Genomic DNA, 25,587 nt, shown 5'->3' with positions numbered 1-25,587 from the left:
TCCAATTTGACCCCTCGTCTGGGAACCTCCCTATGGCGGCAGGCATACAGCTGTAAAAAGAAGGAAGGAAGGAAGGAAGGAAGGAAGGAAGGAAGGAAGGAAGGAAGGAAGGAAGGAAAAAGAAAGAAAGAAAGAAAGAAGGATGGAAAGAAAGAAAGAAGGAAAGAAAGAAGGAAGGAAAGAAAGAAGGAAAGAAGGAAGGAAGGAAAGAAGGAAAGAAAGAAAGAAAGAAGGAAGGAAGGAAGGAAGGAAGGAAGGAAGGAAGGAAGGAAAGAAAGAAAGAAAGAAAGAAAGAAAGAAAGAAAGAAAGAAAGAAGAAGAAGGAAGGAAAGAAAGAAGGAAGGAAGGAAGGAAAGAAAGAAGGAAAGAAGGAAAGAAGGAAAGAAAGAAAGAAAGAAAGAAAGAAAGAAAGAAAGAAAGAAAGAAATGTGAATCCAGATAGAGGCTAATGACTACTCTACTGGAGGTAATTCTAAGTTTCTGGAAAAAACAATCAGGCACTATTTCCGACACTCATGAAAACTACCCCTCAACTTTCCCTGTAGTGTGTGGGAGAAATGGCATCTCTAATGTAAAAATCCATTTATTCCAATTACCATTATGGTACAAAAATGGCACTCCTCAAGGCTGCCTCAAACTCCCAAACCTGAGGAAGAGTAATTCTATTCTTACACCACTGAGGAGCCCAACCCTTCAAAGTTCTGATTTATACACTATTTTAGAAGGTTCTTTTAATGAAATGTGTACTAAAAAAGCCCTATATATACATTATTGTATATCTGTTCTTTTAGAATGTGCTCCTTAATGAAGTATGTATACTTCAAAGTGGAATTCTCTTAGGGGGGAGAGAGAGAGACACCAGAACGCTCCCCTCCCGAAGGATGAGAAACAAAAGGCGTTTTTAGGGCATCGAATCAGATCCTCCACAGATGTGCCGCGATCCCTGAGGAAAGCAGAAAACACAAGCTCCTTTAAGAGTGTGAAAATTTCTCTGTTGCTTCCGCAGAACAAGGACCAGCGGCCTGACTCAAAGAGAGGCAGGGACACGGGATGGCCGGAGCCTCCGCTGCCGCTCCACTAACAGCCAGCTACCTGAGTCACAGGGTCGCCATCCCAGAGCGCAGGTCCTCGCCCGCTGCCTGGATGAAGGCGCACCTGTACCCGAGCGCAACCAGGAAGTGCTCTGTCTTATTTTTGTAGCTGAGGGCAAACAATACACACTGCCACGGAAAGGGCCTGGTAATGTGAGTCGTACCAGGCATGCTACAGAGCAGAACTGGAAATACCTCCTAAGTTTTTAAAAGCATGTGGCAGATGCATAAAAATAGGGTTTTACACACCCGGGAGTCACTGTACAGATGCAAAAAAACAGTGTGAAAACAGAAAATACTTACTTTTTACTTTATATACTCTGTACCAACTGAAATATTTTTTGCACTAAGGACGTAAGACTGCTTTAATCTTACAACAATTTTTTTTAGATGCTTGATTTCCCCCCCAAAATCCTCGAATTATATAAAACTTGTGTCTCCTAAACCGTACCTGATCGAGCCATTTTTATCGTTTTCGAAACCCTTCAGACAGAGGGTCTGCTGAGGAATTCGCACGTATACCATCCTGTTCTCCTCCACTCCGAACGAGTATCTGCCAAGAAAGCTTGCTGGCCTGCAAGCATCCTGAGCGTAAGGACCACGTCACAGTCCTCGTTACTCCCCAGAGCCGGCTTCCCCGGACAGACGCTTCAGAGCCAGGGCTCCCAGGGCAACAGACTCCATGGGGATAAGGAGGCAGCAACAGATTTCACGTCCCCTGAGAGCTGAATGATAATACCTCAGGTGGGTTTATAAAACTGAGTTTATCTTTTTCAAAGTTCAGTAAGCTCACTTAAAAATGTGCAACTATGCTTCCCAAAAATTGACATTTAGAATTTCCAAGACTTACCCTTTGTCAAAGAAAGACGTGTGCCCTGATCGAGAGAACTTCGTGCCGTTGCTATTCATCACCCCACAGTTAACATTCCCTGAAATATAGGATTTTCGTGATGCTTGGTCCTTTGCAAAATTCCTGCAAGCTGCTAATTTGGATTCTAAAGCCTACAAGAAGAAGGAGGAGGAATGATTTGGTTGTCAAAACAAGAGCTGCACAGAAAAATTTGCATTTCAAACCATTTCCATTTCAAGACTTAGACCTTATTCTCTTGGTTGGTAATGGTGGCTATTTAAACCTGATGATATCAACCACCTTTCGAAGAGTCAGAGGCAATATTTACGTGGACTCCTTTTTTAATGAACTCAGAATGCTTATTTCTCTGTGACTGAAGGATGCAGACGTCATCCTTACCTGACAACTATGAAAACTGTGGCACAGCAGACAGAGCTGGACCCCGGGTCTCTTTATCCACTGCTCCTTTCAGAGCTGGGAACCGTCTGTCAGCCGGCTAGTTGGGAGGGTGTGTGCGCTTGGGTAGACAGTGGGGGAGCAAGCAATATAAAGACTGCAAAAACATCACTTGAGAACTTTTTGAAGCAGCCAATTCTTTCTTTAGGGCTTCATGTTAGTTGGTTCCACGGCCTCAGAAAGGGTAAGTGCCGTTACAACACCCCACATGAAGTTAAATGCTCTTCTGCTGCTGAAAGCACACTGTAAAATGTCTAATACCCTTTGTCTATAATTACATAATTAATTTACCTCTAAATCGAGTGCCTGCTTAGCATCTGTCACCACAACACCTGGCCAGGGCCAGGGTCTACAAACAGATGGCATGAAGAGAACAGAAGTCTCTCCTCAGTTTCCACCCCACACAATTACCGCCAACTCCCCCTTTCCCACAAACACTTTACCAAATCAAACCCCTCCCTCCACACACAAAAGGGGGAGGGGGAATAATCCATAGCAGAAAGAAAAATGAAAGAAAGAAAAGCAGAAAGAGCCCAATTCTATTGTCCATGACAATAAGGGACTGGGAACATACAGACAAATTAAATCGGCAGATAACATATTCCACTCTGAGAAGCCTCCCCCCATAATTCCAATAAGAGCCGTTAAGAAGCCAACAAAAACAGCCTGAAACTTCTCTTCTCCTTTCTTAAAAGTACCACCACCTAGAAAAACAGCAATGAAAGACGAAAGAAAAGCAGTGACCTTGTAGGATAAGCTCTGAATAAGCGTCGTTTTCAGCGTCTTATTAGATATACACACAGAAAAAACTGAGAGCCATTAATTTTCTATATTCAAAACAATCATTTGTCTGATATTTGCTGAAATCTATCACATAACAGGTCCAAGTTGTGTTTGAGGTGTCAGTGAGGCAACCAAGTGAAGCACCAGGGCTGGCACTACAGCAGGGTGGTCTGGAAATCAACATTTAGATGATACCTGCACCAAGTAGCAGATGAAATCGCGGGGTCTTTTTGTTTTGGTTTGGTTTGGTCTTGTCTTTTTGCCTTTTCTAGGGCTGCTCCCTCAGCATATGGAGGTTCCCAGGCTAGGGGTCGAGTCGGAGCTGTAGCCACCGGCCTACGCCAGAGCCACAGCAACGCAGGATCCGAGCCACATCTGCAACCTACACCACAGCTCACGGCAACACCGGATCGTTAACCCACTGAGCAAGGCCAGGGATCGAACCCGCAACCTCATGATTCCTAGTCGGATTCGCTAACCACTGTGCCACGACGGGAACTCCTAAAATCACCGTTAGGAAGAAGATGATCAACAAATCAAGGAAGAACTCTGAGTAAAATCAATACTGAAAGAGTGGGCCGATGAAGACTCAACAAGATGACCAAGAGGAATGGGCAGAAAGGCAAGAGGCAGACATGACACAGCATCAGAAGAGCAGGGGAAAGAAGGCATTTGTTTTTTTAAGTCCATGTTAACTGTTTCAAGTAAAATTAGGACAAAGCAGCATTCATCGGATTTGACACCACTGAGATCGTCAATGAGCAATTTTAGCGGCCTGAGCAGGGAACAGGGCCCACACTAGGGTATCTCGGGAGTGTGCATGCCATCAAAAATGATAACAAGAAATGGAGGCACGCCTGCCTAGGAAGGGGAGAAAGTAATAGAATGACAGCTAAAGAGAGACCTAGGGTAAAAGGAAAGTATAGCTCCTTTTATTTTTAAGATTAAAAAATTGTGTAATATGTAACATAAATACTACATATAAAGTACATATATATAAAAAACATAGTGTTATAAATATTGCATATGAATATTAAGATATAGAGTAAAAGGCTGAAGATACAGGAGACATAAAGATGAGAAGGCTGGAAGGACTGAGCTCCAAAGCACAGAGGGACAAAATCAGCCATGGGCAGGAATGTGCTACTTTTACCACTAGGATCAAAAGAACAGCTACAAAGGGGCATAAGAATAGGACAGTAATAAAAGAAACTAAGAGAGAAAAACAAAGTTTAAATAGAGAGCCTTGAAGTCTCAGTGCAAGAGGATCAGAAGTGGGGATGGGGCTTCCAGGTGAAGTCAGTGGAAGTAGGGCAAAGAAATAGCAATATTCATAAGGTTACGCCAGGGCTGGTGGATAATAGCAGGCCAAAAATTCTAATGACACCTTAAAAGACAAACCAAACAATGCCAGGACTCCAAGTTCAACTGTCATGCATCATTCCTGAATAAATTACTTACGGTACTAAAGCCAAACAGGGAACAAAGAAAGATGACAATATGGGGTCCAGGTACAGGCAGAACAAACCCAAGAGAATAATGAAGAGAGAGTCAAGGCTGACAACAGTGCAGCGGCCCTAGAAGCACGTCAGCAGCCTCAGCAAACAGTGTGAATAAGACGCCTGAAGAGGTGAGATGAGCAAAGAAAGTGTATATTTCTTCTCTACACAAGAAAAAAAGGGAAACGAGAAACAAAGAAAAAGGTATACCAATCATCTATGATACAAATATCTAGTATGAAAAACCTAACATGATTCCGAGTAAGTAACAGGTAAGGAACCAAACTCCTGAAGCACGTGTTGAGTGGCACAGGGGAAATGGCCCCCGGGACCAGCTCCTCCTCTCAAATCATGCCGTAGTGTGGACACGGGCACCAGAGGGCAGGTGCTGCTGACGAATTTTCAGAACCAACCGATGGAGTGTTCAAAAAGGGACACACAGGGAGTTTCCGTTACGGCTCAGTAGTAACGAACCCAACTAGTGTCCATGAGGACTCAGATTCGATCCCCGGCCTTGCTCAGTGAGTTAAGATCTGGCGAGGCCGTGAGCTGTGGTGGAGGCCAGCAGCTGCAGCTCCCATTAGACCCCCAGCCCGGGAACTTCCATGTGCCAAAGGTACGGCCCTCAAAAGAAAAACAAAAAGGGGACACTCACGCAACAGGAAGCTGATATACAATCTAATAAATTCAGAAACATAGGTTTAAGCATGTTACGTAAAGTTATAAAAATAACCGAGAAGAACAAGAAATAAAAAATTAGAAAGTGTGAGTTAAATTCCTCATCTTTTTGCTTAAAGTTGCTAAGATACTGAAAAGCAAGATTATTTCAAGTAACATGTTACAACAAATAGGTTAAACTATTACATCACAACTCTCAGGACAAGTAGGTTAAAAAAAAAGACTTTGTGGAGTTCCCGTCGTGGCTCAGTGGTTAACGAATCCGACTAGGAACCATGAGGTTGAGGGTTCGATCCCTGGCCTTGCTCAGTGGGTTAAGGACCCAGTGTTGCCGTGAGCTATGATGTAGGCCGCAGACGCGGCTCGGATCCTGCGTTGCTGTGGCTGTGGTATAAACCAGCGGCTACAGCTCCGATTCAACCCCTAGCCTGGGAACCTCCATGTGTCCGAGGAAGCAGCCCAAGAAATGGCAAAAAGACAAAAAAAAAAAGACTATGTTAGGAGAGAAAATTATGTACTGTACAATTTGTGCACATTACTTTCTATAGTAACTTTAAAATGCAGATTTGGAGCTAGTCGGTTAGAAAAAAAATTTATGAGCCAGAAAAGGTAAACATAGGACCATGTATCCTCTTCTCATTTCTTCTTTATATAAAGTATAATGCAATTTCTCCTTTTTTTGCCAAGACCCACACACAAAAGAGTGAGTGAAGGTGCAGTGGAACGTGGGAAATTTCAGGGGCAGATTACTGAAAAGAGAGATTAAAGTCACTGAGGGAAGTAGGGAGGAAACTGACCTATGCCAGAAATGCTGAATTTATAGTGGCTTAAAAAATCCACAAAGTTATCTCATTGTTTCCAGCGGTCTGCATGCAGGAAAGGAGAAACCCAACTGCCTGACTGATCCAGGCTGCAGGTCTCCTCTGCAGCAAAGAGTCCCTGAGTCCAACAGTGACAGAGTGAGTGATCCAGGGATGGTGGATGAGCAGCAACAAAGCGAACGCAAGAGAGGACTGGAAAAATCAAAACAGAGTGCTACTCCTGGTAAGGCCCAAGAGTAGGTACAGTCCAGAGTAAAAAACTGAATAAGCAGAAAATCAGGTTTAATATTCCAGAAGCCAAACTGCTCTGGAACGCAAGGTTAGAGCCCAGGGGACGGCACTGAAGCTGAGGCGGCCAAGCAGCCCTAAGGCGGGCGTGACTCGGAGCAGAGTCATGGCACAAGCCCACGCCAAAGTCCCACAGAGAAATGGCCCAGGGCATGACTAGGGGGACAGCAGGCAGAGCGAAGGAGGAGAGGAGGGCGGTGTGAGACACACAGCGGGCCCCAGTGGCCGTACTTGAGAAAAAGACGGAGGAGTCGTGATGTTTTCGAAACAGTCAGAGGACACGAAGAAGGCCCAGGGGAACTCGGGGCTCGCATGCGCATGCGGGGCCTTCTGCAGAGGCCCCAGCAAGGCCAAGCCCTGAAGGTGTTTATCTGGCCCAGGCTCAGCCGGTCCCTGCAGGCCCTTGCTTCTCAGCCTGATTGAGCCTGTAGCACAGGAAGGTATCCTTTTTTCTTTCCCTCACGTTCAATTACGAAATAATTCAATACCTAGACAGTCAAACACCTAGTGATCAATAATGAAATGCTCACCCCCACTTTCCGTAAGAGATCCCCCACGATGTTCAGTGCCGATATCCTCGCTGAAGGAGTCAGCGGACTGGTGCCAAAACCGTTTGGTATAGCTGCAGAAAGACAGAAGGTGAGTGACCACTCCTGCAGTCGCCTAGGTTTTGCTCGGTATCACAAAGCAGCACACACTCCACGAAAAGTCAGTTGAGAATTCAGAGCCGTGGATAAAATATAAACTGGAGGCGCCACAAACAGGGCAAAGAGTTTTACAGCAGATGGAGATTTAGATCATGTCCAATCTTCATCATTATAAACAAAACTAAAGGGACACATATCCTTAAAACATCTAGACAAGCATTTCTGGAGAAGTTCCTAAAAACAGAACTGCTGGGTCATAGGCTATGCCCTTGTTCTCACCTAAGTATCCTGCCCAAACGCTCTCCAGGCTGTGCCAATATCCGCAATCCGTCTGGTGGCGCTCTCGCTTAGTATTAGACATCCTTTTTCTAGCTACCAATTTTTTTTTTTTTTTTGGTCTCTTGTCTTTTTTAGGGCCGCATCTTCGGAATATGGAGGTTCCAGGCTAGGGGGTCCAATCAGAGCTGTAGCCACCGGCCTACACCAGAGCCACAGCAACGCGGGATCCAAGCCTCGTCTGCAACCTACACCACAGCTCACGGCAACGTTGGATCCTTAACCCACTGAGCGAGGCCAGGGATCAAACCCGCAACCTCATGGTTCCTCGTCGGATTCTTTTCCACTGCGCCACAACTGGAGCTCCTCTATCTAACAATGCGATAATCACTGTTTTTTGTTTTCTTAATAACTAGTTATCTAAATCTCTTTGGAAGTCATCTGTTTATCCTCTGCTCTTTTTAACCTTTTTTCCACTGGGTTGTCTTTTCTTGAATCAACTGGCAAGGGCACTCTGCACCCTAGATAGTCGCCCTTTCTCTATCTATGCTGTTTTTCTCAGGGTGACACATATCTTTTAAACTTTGTGTTTTTTGGGAAAGCCTTGGGCTTCCTCACAACATTATAAAAACGTTCCCCCCATTTTCTCCTAATGTTTTCCTAAAAAACTTTTTATCACTTAGATCATTTATTTCATCAAATACCTAAGTTTTTTCCCTCCAAATGGATATCTAATTGTCCTAACACGATCTAGTAGAAAAAATTTATCTGAAATGGCACTAAAATCATACACTGAATTCCCTACATATTTCAAGTTCCATTAAATTGTCTATTCCACCAGAAATATGCTGCTTAAGTTCTAAGTGTTAAAATATAATTCCTACAGGGCAAACCCTCTTCTTGTTATTAACCTATTTCAAACTGTTTTAGATTATTCTTGCACATTCAGAATAACTTTTTGTGTGTGTGTGTCTTTTTAGGTCCGCACCTGCAGCATATGGAGGTTCCCAGGCGAGGGGTCGAATCAGAGCTGTAGCCACTGGCCTGCGCCACAGCCACAGCAACTTGGATTCCATCTTCATCTGTGACCTACACCACAGCTATGGCAACACCGAATTCTTAACGCACTGAGCAAGGCCAGGGATTGAACCTGCGTCCTCATGGATACTAGTTAGGTTCGTTTCCACTGAACCACAATGCAAACTCCCAGAGTAACTTTAAAAATCTTGTTAGGATTTTTATTAGAAATTCAAACTGGAGTTCCCGTTGTGGCTCAGTGGTTAACGAATCCAACTAGGAACCATGAGGTTGCGGGTTCGGTCCCTGCCCTTGCTCAGTGGGTTAAGGATCCGGCGTTGCCGTGAGCTGTGGTGTAGGTTGCAGACGCGGCTCGGATCCCAAGTTGCTGTGGCTCTGGCGTAGGCCGGTGGCTACAGCTCTGATTGGACCCCTAGCCTGGGAACCTCCATATGCCACGGGAGTGGCCCAAGAAATAGCTAAAAAAACAAAAAAAAAAACAAAAAAAAAAGAAAAAAAGAAATTTAAACTATTGATTTGGGGAAAATGGATATAGCAATTAAATTGTCTTCCTATTTGGAATCATGGTATTTAGCATGATATTTATTCACATCATTTTTCATGCCCCTCAGCAAAGGTTTTCAGTTGTGCACATTTCTTCGATTTACTTCTGAGACCCTAGAGCATATCAGCTAGCAGCTCTGGAGCTACTGCTGGATAATAACCCATCGCTGCCACTTAGTAACTGTGTGACCTTCAGTACCCAAATGAAAAAGGGGCCAATAATAGCACTTATAAAGCTGTTGTGAGGTTTAATTAATGTATTCTTTTCTTCTTGGGGCCACACCTGCAGCATATGGAAGCTCCCAGGCTAGAGGTCAAATCGGAGCTGCAGATGCCAGCCTATGTTAACAGCTCACAGCAACGCCGGACCCTTAACACACTGAGCAAGGCCAGGAATCGAACCCACATCCCTCATGGACAGCAGTCAGGTTCATAACCCGCTGAGCCACAACACGAACTCCTGTAAATTAATGTATTTTTAAAATGCCTAGCACATAGCAAGTACTCAATAAATGTCGGCTAACCAGTGCATACACTGCTCTTGTTGCTACTGCTGCTGCTGCTCTCCTTGTCCTCCAGAAGAGAAGCTTCCTGAAGGTAGGAGCTTGGTCTTACTCACCACTACACTCCCCCAAATCCTGCACATAATAGGTACCCAAGGTGACATAAACAAACAGCCATACTTCCTTTTTTTTTCTCTGTCCTGCCTATGGCATGAAGATCCCAGGCCAGGCATCAAACCTTCACCAGAGCAGTGACCCGAGCTGCTGCCCTAACAATGCTGGATCCCTTAACCACTAGGTCACCAGGGAACTCAGCTGTACTTTTCTTGGCAGGGATTTCTGGATCTCGTTTTTCCCTACTCCTCAAATTTTGTACTTTCGGTATCATTAAATCTGACCTTTGACGGTAAGTTGTCTTAAATGCTTTTTGGGAACAGGCATTTTATCAATAAAATGCAATTAGAAACAGACCACGTCAGAGAGATCAGTTCTTCGATCTTGCCACTGATTTCTCAGCCTGAGGCTTCTCACTGAGTCTGTGCTGACTTGCTCGTCATGGAAGAGCAGCTTTCAGGTCAGTGAAAGTTCACACTATCAGTTCCAATCTAAATATGTGTCTACCTGGACAAATATTACCATCTTAATTCTGTGCCGGGGCAAGCTCTACGTCCTCCTGACCTACCCCCGAGGCTCCTACTATTCTGATCAGTGCTCCACTATGGAATTTTCAGAACTTATCTGCATGATTCTGATTAGTAACATAAAAGCGCAACTTTGCTAATTCTCAAGTGTTAGCAATTCTGAGGTCTTCAACTACACAGGTAGCCCTTCTGAAAAAAGGGACAACAGAGCTTCTGATGACCGCTATAATCTATATACTGCCTGCTCTGTGTTCTCAGCAGCAAACTCAGCAAATATCAATACAATCAGTAACACCTTCTAACTATACAGCATCTTCCTATACTTTCTCTCACCTCATAACAAGACAAAAATAGGGTGACTACCTATTCAAGAGCTACTCAACACTTGAAACATGGCCAATGAAATTAGAAACACCATTTCAGCAGTTCTTGTGGCACAGCAGAAATGAACCCGACTAGTATCCAAGAGGATGAGGGTTCAATCCTTGGCCTCACTCAGTGGGTTGGTGATCCAGCGTTGCTGCGAGCTGTGGTGTAGGTCACAGGCACGGCTCGGACCTGGCATTACTGTGGCTGTGGCAGAGGCCTCAGGTGAAGCTCCAATTCAACCCCAAGCCTGGAAACTTTCATGTGCCACAGGTGTGGCCTTAAAAAATTAAATAAAATGTAAGTAGTCACATTTGAACAGCTACTGCATTGGAAATGCTTACTGTACTAACAGCCCCTACAGAAACCTTCTCACTCACTCTGAGAGACAAAACCTTAGAGTTAAAAATGGGTAGGCGTTCCCGTCGTGGCGCAGCGGAAACAAAACTGACTAGGAACCATGAGGCTGCGGGTTGGATCCCTGGCTTCGCTCAGTGGGTTAAGGATCTGGTGTTGCTGTGAGCTGTGGTGCAGGTCGCAGAGGCAGCTCGGATCCTGCGTTGCTGTGGCTGTAGCTCTGACTGAACCACCCCTACCCTGGGAACCTCCATATGCCTCAAGTACGGCCCTAAAAAGCAAAAAAAAAAAAAAAAAAAAAAAAAAAGGTAGAAAAAAAGATGCGAAGTGGAAGTAGCTGAAGAATGATCTGCAAGCTGCAAAAAATAACCTCGACTGAGAGCTTCGAGGTTCCATTCCTGAGATTCTATCTAGTGGCTACTACACAGTTTTTCCGCTTCTCTGGATTTAAAAAACACCTTAACTAATGGCAAAGGAACATTTTCTATGTGCTATTCATCAGTTACTATGCAGGTCGCCTTTGAAAAGGACAGCTGCTGAAGAATGTCACAGAATGGCCATGTCCATCCGAGCCAATCTTAGCCAAGTCTGACTGGCAACCTGATGAGCCTCTGGACTTCCTGTGTATAAAGGCCTCTGGTTTCCTGTGATATGTTAAGTTGCAAAACTGCATTTAAACATCATCTAAAAACTTGTAATAAAGAGGTGGCACAAACACAAAAGAGCACACAGAGTAGGAAAAATGCAAAGTATCGACAATAATTGAGTTTAAGTACAAGATTGCAGATGGATTTTATTTTTCTACATGGACATGTATTACTGCTATACTCAAAAAATGAGCTTTCCTTAAAAACATTTAACTTTTGAAAATTTCAGTTTATTAAGCTGCTCGTCTTAAATGTCGCCCTCATCTCACTGTTTGCTATGTATGGATGGCCTAGGGACACAATTCCTTCTACTCCACAGAGCACAGGACTTAACTATTAAACTGAAATTAGCTTAAACCTTAGCAACCCCCCTGCCTCATCAGCAAACCCGCTTAACCTGATAATCAACCACAGGTTCAAAGAAAGACATTACAAACCTTTTGGTGACGGAAAACTGTTCTCCGTTCCTTTGCCAACAGGAGTAGCTGGCAAAGAAAGTGACGCTTGGACAGCAGAATCCATCTTTTCACAGTCTAGAGTTGGAGAACTAGGAGCCGATTTTCTGGTTACTTCCTGTTGTCTTTCCCGAACAGCTAGTTCTTGTCTTAAATCTGTAAAATGTTGCGAAAGCAGTAATATTCAGTAGAGGAAACAAATACATCAAACAAAGTCAAATCCAAAATGCCATAAAGACAGAGTTCCCTGGTGGCTCAGCAGGTTAAGGATCCATCATTGTCACTGCTATGGCTCTGGTTACTGTTGTGGCGCAGGTTCAATCCCTGGCTGGCCTCGGGCACAGCCAAAAATACAAAGCTCCATGAAGACATTCTTCCTAAATTACTCTTTCTCAACAATGAATTTCCTATTTAATAATTTTTATTTCCATGGGAATAAAAGTGACATCCAATCAACACTGATCATTTAGAAACGCTATAAGCCTAACAGTTATTTATGCCTATACGTAAAAAGAAATAGGGCAGAGTCCAAAGGAGAACTCACAGTGAACCTATATGACCCGAAAATAAATATTCTTTGCCAACTCATTAGCATTCATTTTGAAATGATAATGCAGTCTGGGGGTTGTTACAAAATCAATGAAGTACATTTTTATCATCTTAAATGGGTTGGCTTTTTTTTTGTCTTTTTGCCTTTTCTAGGGCCGCTTCCTGCGGCATATGGAGGCTCCCGGGCTAGGGGTCTAATTGCAGCTGTAGCCACCGGCCTACACCAGAGCCACAGCCACAGCCACGTGGGATCTGAGCCGTGTCTGCAACCCTCACCATAGCTCACGGCAACACCTGATCCTTAACCCACTGAGCAAGGCCAGTGATGAAACCTGCATCCTCATGGATAGTAGTCGGGTATGTTACCGCTGTGCCATGACGGGAACTCTGGCATTTTTTATTAATTATCACTATGAGGGAGTTCCCATCGTGGCTCAGTGGTAACATACCCGACTACTATCCATGAGGATGCAGGTTTGATCCCTGGCCTCGTTCAGTGGGTTAAGGATCAGGCGTTGCCGTGAGCTGCAGTGGAAGTCACAGACGTGGCTCAGATCTGGCATTGCTGTGGCTGTGGTGCAGGCCAGCAGCTGCAGCTCTGAGTCAGCCCCTACCCTGGGAACTTCCATATGCTACAGGTGCAACCCTAAAAAAAATAAAATAAAATAAAAAAATAAAGTAAAACAAAATTATCACTATGAAATACTTTGCTTTAGAACGGAAGTAGTTAGAATGACTGCAAACTCTCTTGCTTCAAATGTTGAATTTTTATCCCAAAATTAATGTCTTCTTTCCCATTTACAAAACTGACCTACAGAATACTTGCTTTTATTTTAAAAGGATACAGTTATCACACTTCTGGGTATTTGTCTAAAGGGATTCAAAGCAGGATATCAAGATATTTGCACACCCATGTTCATTACGGACATACGATAGGTGAAATAAGCCAGTCGCAAAAAGGCAAATACTGTATAATTTCACATGTATGAAGTACTAAAGCGCAGCAGCCCCTCCTTATCTGAGGAGAAGATATTCCAAGACCTCCAGAGGACCATTCAAGTCCACTGGACATGACACACAAAACTTCATCCTGCTACTCCAAATGGTACACAATTTAAAACTTATGAGCTGTTTACTTCCGGAGTTTTCCACCTAATATTTTCAGATTGCAGCTGACTGAGGTAACCAAAACCATGGGAAGCAAAACCAAGGATAAGAGGGACACTGTAGTCACACAGAACACCAGCAAGAGCTGTGGCTGGAGTTCCCACTACAGCACAATGGGATCAGCAGCATCTCCGCAGCGCCAGGACACAGGACAACGCGTTGAAGGGTCCAGCAATTGCCACAGCTTCGGGGTAGGTCACAACTGCGGCTTGGACCAGATTCCTGGCCAGGGCATTCCTTATGCTGCGGGGCAGCCAAAAATGAAAAAAAAAAAAAAAGAAAAAAGAAAGAAAGAAATAGAATTGTGGTTGCCAGAGGCTGGGGAAGGGAGAAATGTGGATTTGTTGCTCAATGGGTATCAAATTTCAATTCCACAAGACGAAAAAGTTCTAGAGACCCACAAAACAACGTGACTATAGTTAAAACTACTGAATCATAACCTTAAAAATGGTTAGGGGAGTTCCCGTCGTGGTGCAGTGGTTAACGAATCCGACTAGGAACCATGAGGTTGCGGGTTCGATCCCTGCCCTTGCTCAGTGGGCTAACGATCCGGCGTTGCCGTGAGCTGTGGTGTAGGTTGCAGACGTGGCTCGGATCCCGCGTTGCTGTGGCTCTGGCGTAGGCCAGTGGCTACAGCTCCGATTGGACCCCTAGCCTGGGAATCTCCATATGCCATGGGAGGGCCCAAGAAATAGCAACAACAACAACAACAAAAAAAAAAGACAAAAGACAAAAAAAAAAAAAGGTTAGGATCATAAATTTAATGTTACGTGGTTTTTTTACCACAACTGTAAATTTAAAAATAAATGGGATACAGCTAATATTTTATACATTTTATAAATTATGAGAAGTTCTTCAGATGAATAAATCCTCTCCCAAAAAAAGAAAAGTCATCCAAGAACAATTTTTTTCTGGCCACACCCACAACAAATGGAAGTTCCAGGGTCAGGGATCAAACCTGAGCTGCTTTAATGACAGCACCAGATCCTTAACCTGCTCTGAAAAAAAAAAATATTAAAAGAGCCAATAAACACTGGACAAAAAGCTTTCATAAGCAGTCACCAAAGAACTACAAGTTAAAAACAACATGATACAGGGAGTTCCCATTGCGGCACAGAGGATTAAGGACCTAGTGTTTTCTCTGTAGCAGCTTGGGTCGCTGCTTAGGCACAGGTGTGATCCCCAGCCTGGTGCAGTGGGTTAAGGACCCAGCGTTGCTGCAGCTGTGCATAGGTTGCAGCTGTGGCTTGGATTCAGCCCAGGAACTTCCACATGCTGAGGGCATGACCAAATTAATTAATTAATTTTTAAAATGTATCAACTTTCAACTTTCAAATCGATTTTTTTCCTGGTCACACCCATGGCACGTGGAGGTTCCCAGGCTAGGGATTAAAGCTGCACCGCAGTAGTGACAATGCCAAATCCTTAACCTGCAGAGCCCCTAGGGAAATTCCTCAGACTCTGTAGCTGTAAAATCTATCGTGTTGTTTGCAATACTAGTAAACAGTGTGTGGAGGACACTCTCGGTCACTGCTAGAGGGGGAAGGTACCAGCTCATCTAAAAAGTAATTTCGCAGCACCTGTGACAGCCATCAAAGACACTTACATCCTTTGCCATTTCCAGGAATCTCTTCTAGAAAAATCACCAAAGATACGCCCAAGTACTACAAACAAGGATCCTGTTTATAGCACTATTTATGGCAAAAAAGTTCCAGTAATAAAGAACCCATTCAAAAATTATATATAACAGAACAGTACACATTTTTAAAAACCTGTTTCTAGAGTTCCAATAGTGGCTCGGCGGAAACAAACCTGACTAGCATCCATGAAGATGCAGGTTCAATCCCTGGTCTCACTCAGTGGGTTAAAGATCCGGCATTGCCCTGAGCTGTGGCGTAGGCCAGCGGCTACAGCTCCAATTGGACCCCTAGCCTGGGAACCTCCATATGCTGTGAGTGAGGCCCTTAAACAACAACAACAACAAACCTATTTCAGGGAGTCCCAGCTGTGGCACAGTGGATTAAGAACCTGATTGCAGCGGCTCAGGTCACTTGAAGAGATGTGGGTTTGATCCCCAGCCGGGTGAAGCAGGTGAAAGGATCCAGCCTTGCAATAGCTGTGGCGTATAGGTCACAGCTAAGGATCAGATTCAGACTCAATCCCTGGCCCAGGAACTTCCATATGCCACCAGTGTGGCCATTTAAAATAAAAATAAAAATAAAAAAACCAGGAAGTTCCCATTGTGGCTCAGCAGTTACGAACCTGACAACTATCCCTGGCCTCGCTCAACGGGTTAAGGAACTGGCATTGCTGTGAGCTGCAGAGTAGGGTACAAAGGCAGCTTGGATCCCACATTGCTGTGGCTGTGGTGTAGGCTGGCAGCTGCAGCTCCAATTCGACCCCTAGCCTGGGAACTTCCATGTGCCATGGGTTCAGCCCTAAAAAAAACCTGTTTCACTATATATTTTTTTAATGGCACGGATTATATTCACTATATTAAAGAAAGAATAAAAAGAGAATGCAAAAAATAAATGTATATATAATGTGGTCCCAATTTTATAACGGAAAAGAATATAGGTATGTTTATGAAAAGTCACGGGAAAGACTGGAAAAAAACACACCAAACTCTGTGGGTTCTCTAAAGATAAAGGGATTGATAGTAGCTTTTAGCTTCTTCTTTACAATATTCTGCATTTTAACAAGCATAAAAGAAAAAAAGGAAGGAAAGAGAACTTTACAAGTATATATTCGCTACATGTATAATACGTATACAGCAATATGTACACATATGTAATGTCATTACGTGCACAACACAAGATTACTTAGGTACAAGCAACAAGGAAAAAATGCTAACAAACCAAGCAGTATATTCACAGTGGTAAGGGTTAATGGTTAAGGCTCGGGAAAGAGATCAGGGTTCGAATCCCGACTGATGAACTCTAAGACCATAGACAAAACTCAAAGTCTCTGTGCCTTGGTTTTCTGATCTATAAAATGGAGATAACATCACCTCCTAGAAATGATGGTTAGGTACTGACTTAACAGATTAAAAGTACTTAGCATAGTGTCTGATAAAATTATATAAATGCATAGTTTTCAAAAGCTGATCCTGAAACTAGCTTAGCACTCTGGCTTAGGGATGGTAAGGCAGTAAATATTCTTTCAGTTATCAATCTTACCTCTTGCTTCATCCTTTAATCTCTGTACAGAGACCAACAAAGATTCCTTTTCATCAAGTTCACTTTCTAAAAATGCATTTCGTTCAATGGCCTGATTTAGCCTTTGTTCAAAGTCTTCCAGTGAAACTATCGTTGCCCTAAAAAAAAAAAAAAAGTACAGAGTCCACAAATTTAATAAGTAACATGCAAATAGGTAATACAGAAGGAAGCTGTCAGTTTATCTCACGCCATTTCCCGGCCTAGAAAGCCTGGCCCAGTGGGAAGAATGACCTCATCCCTTCTGACCTCTGGAACATTTAGGGTCTCGACTCTCATTTGGGGCCATTCAATATATCCTTTTCTTAAATTCCCATCTAAATCCCTTAAAGTTGCTTAAAGGAAGGCCACTTATACAATTTACATCTCCCCACTGGATTTTAAACACAATATAATCAAGCTTACACATTTTCAGGAAGAAAACCTTGCAACAGTTTTACAGTGCATAAAAATTAACCAAGAATGTTTAAGGGAGTTCCCGTCGTGGCTCAGTGGTTAATGAATCCGACTAGGAACCATGAGGTTGAGGGTTTGATCCCTGGCCTTGCTCAGTGGGTTAAGGATCTGGCGTTGCCATAAGCTGTGGTGTAGGTCAAAGACGAGGCTCGGATCCTGCGTTGCTGTGGCTCTGGCGTAGGCCGGTGGCTACAGCTCTAATTGGACCCCTAGCCTGGGAACCTCCATGTGCCACGGGAGCGGCCCAAGAAATGGCAAAAAGATAAAAAAAAAAAAGAGGATGTGTTGAACACACAAAGTCCCAGACCCCACTGCATCTACTTTCTTCCTACCAACCCTTTTCTTCTTCCTGCATTTCTCGTCTTCCTCATTTATTCAACAAACACTGACAAGCACCTACTATGCACCCTCTACCCACTATGTACTATCCGCCACAGAAATAAAATTCCCTAGCCTCAAGTCAGAACTCCCAATGCCAGGTCCAGTTTCATCAAGTCCTGTCAATTGCCAAAACGTCTCCCAGTTTCATCTGCTCTCCTCCAACCTTCTGCCCCTGGCTTAACCTTAACCCATCACCAGCATTAATCCTAAATGGTCTTCACATCTCCTCCTCCCTGCTTCCAATTCCTCAGTATTATCTTCTCAAATCACAATCTGATAATATTCCTCTGTTTAAAAAAAAAATTTTTTTTTTGTTTAAACATTCTTAAAGAGCAACCCTTGGCCTACAGAATAAATGACTTTCAAACACAGCCAAGGAGTTCCCGTCGTGGCGCAGTGGTTAACGAATCCGACTAGGAACCATGAGGTTGCGGGTTCGATCCCTGCCCTTGCTCAGTGGGTTAACGATCCGGCGTTGCCGTGAGCTGTGGTGTAGGTTGCAGACGCGGCTCGGATCCCGTGTTGCTGTGGCTCTGGCGTAGGCTGCTGGCTACAGCTCCGATTGGACCCCTAGCCTGGGAATCTCCATATGCCGCGGGAGCGGCCCAAGAAATAGCAAAAAGACCAAAAAAAAAAAAAAAAAACACAGCCAAGCACAAGGTTGGTTCTTCCTAACTTGGCCCCAAATACCTTCAGTATCATCTCGTTCAGCCAGCCTGTCTCCATACACTTCCAAGTGCAATATTAACATCTCATGCACTTTCCTGCCTCCACATCTCTCTCTTCACCTGGTTGAAATCCATTCCCCCTTGCAGCATCAGTTTCCCTAGTTACCACAGGGTAGTTCATCTGCTCCCTTCTCTATTCCCTGGAGCAGCCTGTACATTCTTTGTACTATAGTGTTTATCACACGGAATGCTCCTGTGTGTCACTCCCAAGGGCAGTGGCGAGTTCATCTTGGTATTCTCAACTCTAACATCATGCCAAGCATTTAAGAGTCACTCAAATACTAAGGAAAGAAATCCCAGACAGTAATTGTAAAGTAAAAGGAATTACGTTTGGAATGGTTAAGAAACAACTCATTATAGATACATAAAATCTTGGCAAAGTAACAGCAAGCAACTACAGGCTATTCAGCAAAATCATCATAAAAGCATTATTTTGAAAGAAAAAATTCATTGGTATTAAAAGAAGAGAATAAAAAGGAGGGAATTTTTAAAAACAGACTGGCTAGGAAGTAACTGCAGAATTCAGCTATACAACGTGAGGAGCTACAAAAAGTGTGGTAGTCGTGACAACACAGAGGGAAGACAGAAGGGAATGAGACAAGTTTTAAGCAAAGACCAAGCAGAGCAACAATGTTACATAAAGGAAGGGAAAAGTCAAAACGGAAAGAAAAGCCTGGAAGGGCATCATCTGGGGAGATGAGGATTTTTGCTAAGTTTCAATGCAACGAACGAGGTACAGGGGGCATGAAAGACGGCAAGGAAATGCTGTGGGCCGGAGAGCCAGGTGACAGGTTGAGACGATTCCGACCGCCAGCTCCGGTGAGTCCGACAAAACGCACCTCCCGGACTTACCTTTTCGCCCGCTCCAGGTCATCGTTGGCCTGCTCCAGCTCTCTCACATACTTATGCAACTGCTCCTTAATGGCCCGAGTCTGGCTTAAATCATCTTCTAATACGGAGACCTGCTTGTAGCTCTGTGCATATTGATGTTCTAATTTCTCCTGAAGGAGTGAGTGTAAGAAGCAAAGTACACATCACAAACATATATTTTTCTCTAATAAAAGATGTAACCCAACTAAGCTGCAGGGTCAGGGGGGATCCAAGGCATTCACCCTTCATCTGAGTTGATAATACCCCTCTCTTCTTAAAATAGTTTAGAACAGTAATACATTCAGATCCAAGTGCCTCAACTCATCAAATCAGTCAAGCCTTCTCCTCTCAAAGATATCTAATAATGATCTCTCTGAAAAGAGGTAAAAATACTGAAAGGTATTGCCTCAAAAACCTCGGTCTTGGTGAGGGAACCTTAGGTTCTTGGCGGAATGCAGCTCAGGATGAGCACAAAGAAGTGACTGACAAGTGCAAACTGGCTCCCTCTCGCCAGCCCAACCCCACTTCCTCAAACCCACCCCACGCCCTGACACAGCAACACCCAAGCATGTGGCTTCGGCATGTGATCAAGAGCAGCCAAAGGGGTTCATCATTTTACTCCTGAAAATTACTTGTTAGAAGGGAGTATCTAAAAACCAAACGCAACTCCAAAACTAAAGGGACTATGAACCATAATGACATAAATGTGTACTTCACACAAATATGCTTTTAAAGTACCACAGAATGAGGCAATCTGTCAAAACAAGTCATCAGGCAACTTTTGAAAATCATAGGCACTACAGCATAATATTACAGCAAGGAACATTATAGCTTAAGAAACTGACAGCTACAGAGTTTCTAAGTGAACTCCTGAACTCTAAACCGCCTATCCCTTGGTTCCATCAAAGTAAACAATTTGTGTCAAAAATTCACTTTCGGTCTTTTTATATTTTCATGTTGCCTGCTTCGGCTCTTAAGCTCTACCTGAAAAAGACGTATTTCTCATTTTAATAAAACCCAGCACATGAGACACTGGCTTCTACCTGCCACAATTACCTTTAATGCTTCCACTTCATACTTCAGTCTTTGGTTATCAGCTTGCAAGTCTCTATTTCTTTGTTCAGCCTGTACTAATTGTGCCTCCAACTCTGCTTCTAATTCTCTGCTTCCTTCCTGGAATTCGACTAGCTCATCCCGAGCTTCCTGGAAGCTAATCAGAAACAAAGTGGGAAAGATCATTTATAGAAGGAATCATAAGAATCCTTGGGGAGTTCCCGCTGAGGCACGGCAGAAACGAATCTGACTAGCATCCATGAGGATGCGGGTTAGATCCCTGGCCTCACTCAGTGTGTCAGGCATCTGGCGTTGCCGTGAGCTGTGGTATAGGTTGCAGACACAGCTTGGATGCCTAGCCTGGAAACTTCTATATGCCGAGGGTGCAGCCCTAAAATGCAAAAAAAAGAATCATCTTAAAGAAGATGACTATGCATTAATTTAATAATTTTTGCCTGAACACGGTGTTACCATAAAATATATTAAATAATAAAGACAATCTACTTTGCATCTCTTACTCTACATTCAGAGTTCAGTGAAAGTAAGTTATAAGCCTCAGGGTTCCGGCTGTGGAGCTGGTACTTAAGAATCCAACCACAGCGGCTCAGGTCACTGCAGAGATAGGGGTTCATTCCCCAGCCCAGAACAGTGGCTTGAAGGTTCCCGACATTGCCACGGCTACAGCTCAGATTCAGTCCTTGCCTGGGAACTTCCATATGCCAAAGGTGCAGCCATAAAAATGTTTAAAAAGAAAAGTAAAAGCCTCAAAAGGATTCGCATTTTATACACTCACCCCACCCTTCTTATTTAACGTATTACTGTCCACAGATTAATATTTAGACATGCTTTTTCAATATAATTGGTTTCCTTTGTAATTCTATTCTTTAATTGTATGCATTTAAAAAATGTTATTCTGGAGTTCCCATCGTGGCGCAGTGGTTAACGAATCCGACTAGGAACCATGAGGTTGCAGGTTCGGTCCCTGCCCTTGCTCAGTGGGTTAACGATCCGGCGTTGCTGTGAGCTGTGGTGTAGGCCGGGGGCTACAGCTCTGATTAGACCCCTAGCCTGGGAACCTCCATATGCCTCGGAAGCGGCCCAAAGAAATAGCAAAAAGACAAAAAAAAAAAATGTTATTCTGGAGTTCCTGTCGTGGCTCAGTGGAAACGAATCTGACTAGGAGCCATGAGGTTGCAGGTTCAATCCCTCACCTTGATCAGTGGGTTAAAGATCCGGCACTGCTGTGAGCTGCGGTAAAGGTCGCAGACGCGGCTCAGATGTGGTGTTGGCCGGCAGCAACGGCTACCATGAGACCCCTAGCCTGGGAACCTCCATATGCCTCAGATGCGGCCCTCAAAAGACAGAAAATAAAATAAAAAATAAATAAATACATAAAAACGTTACTCTGAGAAGGGTTCCACAGGCTTCCTCAGCCTATTTAAGCAACTACGGCACAAAAGAGAGACTAACAACTCCTGCCATAGATGCACACCTTCCACACCCAATGGCAGAGCAACTGGCTTCCACAGCGACCATGAAACTGCAGTAAAATGTTTACTGAGTCTTAGCAAACTGTCAACCAAGGTAGGAAAATGTATGTATATGCACATATAAATGTGTGTGTGTGTACATATGTATATGTTTTAGAAAGATTACTTTTTTAAAAGAAATTTAAGTTTTGGTGCTTTAAAAAAAAAAAAAAAAAAGGTTATCTAAAAGGTTTCCCAGGCGTTCCTGTTGTGGCTCAGTGGTAACAAACCCAACTAGTACCCATGAGGATGGGAGTCTGATCCCTGGCCTCTTTCAGTGAGTTAGGTATCTGGTGTTGCCATGAGCTGTGGTGTAGGTAGCAGACACAGCTCAGATCCTGAGTTGCTGAGCTGTGTCGTAGGCCTATAGCTACAGCTCCAATTGAACCCCTAGCCTAGGAACTTCCCATATGCCAAGGGGGAGGCCCTAAAATGCAGGGGGGAAAAAAAAAAAGTTTCCCAGGTAACTGAAATAACTGAGATGTTTTAAAATGCTCCACATACCCCGAAGCTCTTGTCCCTCCCTCCAAGCTTTTCGCTGGCTCCAGACACTGCTAACACTGCGCTATGGAGGCCTAGACGGTCTCTACAAAAGACCAAAACGATGAGGCAGCATCAGTGCACACCGAGCAGGCCAAAGATGGCCAAGCGTAGTACTAAGCATAAAAGAAGGTTAACTGCCAGAAGAAATCACAAATGACTGGCACTGCCCCTACCAGTAGGAACAAATGCTTCCTCACTCGTTTAATAATCCAAATAATGCAAGGATTTACAGCATTTTTGATTACTTAAATACAATGTTATCACTATTTCTAGAAATTCAATCCTAAATCTGCAATTCTATTTCTAATCCAAAATTTAGCTCTGTTTAAAAAAAAAAAAAGGACAAGCCAGAGACGATGTACTCAAGCCCTCGCCTGTGCTGAGGGCGCTCCTCAACATTACCTTTGTTTATACTTCAAGGAAAGTTCCTTCCAATAAGCAGTTTCCTCCTTTAAACTTGAAAAATCTGGTATATCCTCACCATCCATGATCAAGAAAGCCTGTGAAATACCAAAGACAAAAAAATTAACAGAGAACACAGGAATCTTAGTAAAAGAATAAAATCTGGGACAACACCAAATCTGCAGCATTTTGGAGGGAGTCAAACATAAAAGATTCTAAGAATGGTTAACTCTTTATTACAACAAACTCAGACACACAAATCACTTCACTATCCCACTCTCAGGGACCACAGCACCGCAGACGGGGTTAGGAGAGGAGATGAAAAAAGAAAAGAGTCACTGAAGCCACATGAAGCACCTGTGGTCACAGCACTAGGTTCTGGGGAGATGGCCCCATACAATCATCCTGCACCGGGCTCTAGCGGTTGGCTTACGGCCACTGATCTGAGAACCAGGTGACAGAAACACGTTTATTATCACAGTTGCCGTTACTGCATGCCCTTCTCTGGGGTACAATCAGTTCCAAACACCTGCTTGAAACATTTTATGCCTGGTGACCTTACTGGATCAGGCACCACATTCCCAATAATTTGCTATCATTACATTTCTAAAAATTTCTTGTTAATTATCTTTTAGGTCCCAAGCTGTCTCCATAAATGCACCAGTCCTCCAACTTCAATGTTCTTTCATCTCGGTTCTCCTCCCAAGGCGTTCACAGAGGGTGACTGTGCAACTGGACTGCCTGCCTAAAGCTCCCAACTGATCCTCAGGCCTGACGGAATACCAAAGAGGTCGGCCTTGTCCTAGATTCAAGCCCAGGTGTTTGCAGTCTCAGCTCCTACAGGCCACTCCCCAGGCATCCTGCTTTATCTCCTAGCAATTCAGTTCAAACTTGTCCTAAGGCATCATTCTGTTTCAGGTCTGGATGTTTCATCTGCCAGGAATGGCTCTCCCTTCCTTGTGCATTTGGAAAGCTCCTATTTATCCTTTAAAACCTAGTGTCATCTTTTCCAGAAAGCCTTTCCTATCCTCACCCAGACAGCACCAAAATCTCCCACATTTTTTGGTTACCCCCACAACCCACACGTGCTTTCATGAATAAACGTACCACATAGTAATGCATTTGCTTATACCTCTGTGTCTATCAGGCTGTATATTAGTCTTACTGGTTTCAACCATAGCACACGGCCGGCACAACAGCAGATACTCAATAAATATTTACTAAATTAAACCAAAATTGTAGCAAGAATTCCAGACCACCTTTAAAAGTAACTTGAAGCTGTAGAAAACAACGGAGTTCATCTAGCACAATCCACTACTCATGAAAACATGCATAGTCATGGACCCTGCAAACACAGCAAAGTCATGGACAAGAACAAATACAGAACTTCAACTTGAGGGCTGATATCTCAGAAACAGGAACGGTTTCTGGCTGAATGACTTTAAATACACACACACACACACACACTCTTAGGCCTTGGTGGCTTACTGTGATTTTCTCTTTCAGTCAGGTCTTTCCTGACCACATTATCTATTATTACTTTCGGTGTGTGAGTCCATCTTCCACTTATCTTACATGACCCATCAGCAGAAGAGTTCTTTGAAAAGAGATGGGTCCTTGACATACTCTGTATCTGGTCACAGCACTAACAAGCACAGCGTTTTGCTCAGAGAAAGTATGTAATGCTGGAAAACATTTACTGAGGGCCTACCATGTGTCAGACATCATGTACTGGATAAATATTTGATGCACCAAACGCCCCCCCTCTGGTCCGACTACCCCCACACTGGCACATTTTGTCTGCCCTACTCTTGAAGGCAACACCCTTAGAGCAGGACAGCACACTAAAATGTAAATGCCAGAGGTAGGAGCCCTGTTGAGACTGGGATCTACAGTTCTAATTCTGCCACTGAATTCCTTAAGCAATTTGTTCAATCTCTTAAAATCTTAGTTTTTTCATCTCCTAAGAGTTTAGACAATACTAGCTGACTTGTACGTGTACTGATCAGTAAATAATACTGATAAATTTTATAAAACTATCCTTTCATCCAAGTTTCCAATTCCCACTCAATTTCCCCAGATGTACGGATAATCTTATTTGTAACTAATTTAATTTGTAGTAAGGTGTGAATGAAGATGAGGCGAAACCAGCAAGAGGTACTTGTATTTCAAAAGAATATCCAAAGCATTTAAAAGGCATCACCACGTGGTATCAAAAACCCCTCACACTTACTGGCTAAGTCCTCTTGACGATTCAGCTGAATATACAACTACAGGACACATGAGAGAAGCATCTAGGGGTGAGGCAATCATTGTGTTCCTTGAATGCTCTTCATAAGGTCTTTCCCCAGAATGCCCCCCCCCCAAAAAAAAAAAAAAGCTAATTCCATTTGAAATCTATGAATCCAGCCCTAAAGAAGCTCATGAAGGAGTTCCCTTGTGGTGCAGTGGGTTAAGGATCTGGTGTTGTCATGACAGCAGCTTGGGCTCCTACTGTGGCATGGGTTCAACCTCTGGCTTGGGAACTTTTATATGCTAAGGGAGCAGCCAAAAATTTTTAATTAAAAAAAAAAGGCGGGGAAGTTCCCTTCATGGCTCAGTAGTTAACGAACCCGAGCAGGATCCATGAGGATGCAAGTATGACCCTGGTCTTGCTCTGTGGGTTAAGGATCCAGGGGTTGCCGGGAGCTGTGGTATATGTAGGTCACAGATGTGGCTCGGATCCCGAGTTGCTGTGGCTATGGTGTAGGCCAAC

At 43.7% G+C, this 25,587-nt stretch overlaps 1 protein-coding gene across 10 annotated transcripts in view; it reads right to left on the bottom strand.

Moving 5' to 3' along the window:
- Window positions 1–25,587, bottom strand: part of NDEL1 (nudE neurodevelopment protein 1 like 1) — an 81,259-nt gene that overhangs the window by 17,044 nt on the left and 38,628 nt on the right. For 5 of the 10 annotated variants that reach the window (XM_047758527.1, XM_047758528.1, XM_047758529.1 and 2 more), the window contains 8 exons: window positions 22,833–22,930; window positions 20,362–20,515; window positions 19,288–19,436; window positions 16,835–16,971; window positions 11,922–12,095; window positions 6,997–7,088; window positions 1,942–2,093; window positions 1,543–1,665 (listed from right to left, as the gene is read on the bottom strand). In XM_047758527.1, the coding sequence (XP_047614483.1) occupies window positions 1,543–1,665; window positions 1,942–2,093; window positions 6,997–7,088; window positions 11,922–12,095; window positions 16,835–16,971; window positions 19,288–19,436; window positions 20,362–20,515; window positions 22,833–22,918 (1,067 nt within the window). In that variant the 5' untranslated portion in view covers window positions 22,919–22,930. The other 5 variants (XM_047758532.1, XM_047758534.1, XM_047758533.1 and 2 more) reach the window with 3 other exon arrangements.

Source organism: Phacochoerus africanus, chromosome 14, assembly GCF_016906955.1.
Source record: "Phacochoerus africanus isolate WHEZ1 chromosome 14, ROS_Pafr_v1, whole genome shotgun sequence".
In the NCBI taxonomy this organism is placed as follows: domain Eukaryota; kingdom Metazoa; phylum Chordata; class Mammalia; order Artiodactyla; family Suidae; genus Phacochoerus; species Phacochoerus africanus.
This window is presented reverse-complemented; position numbering and strand designations above follow the sequence as displayed.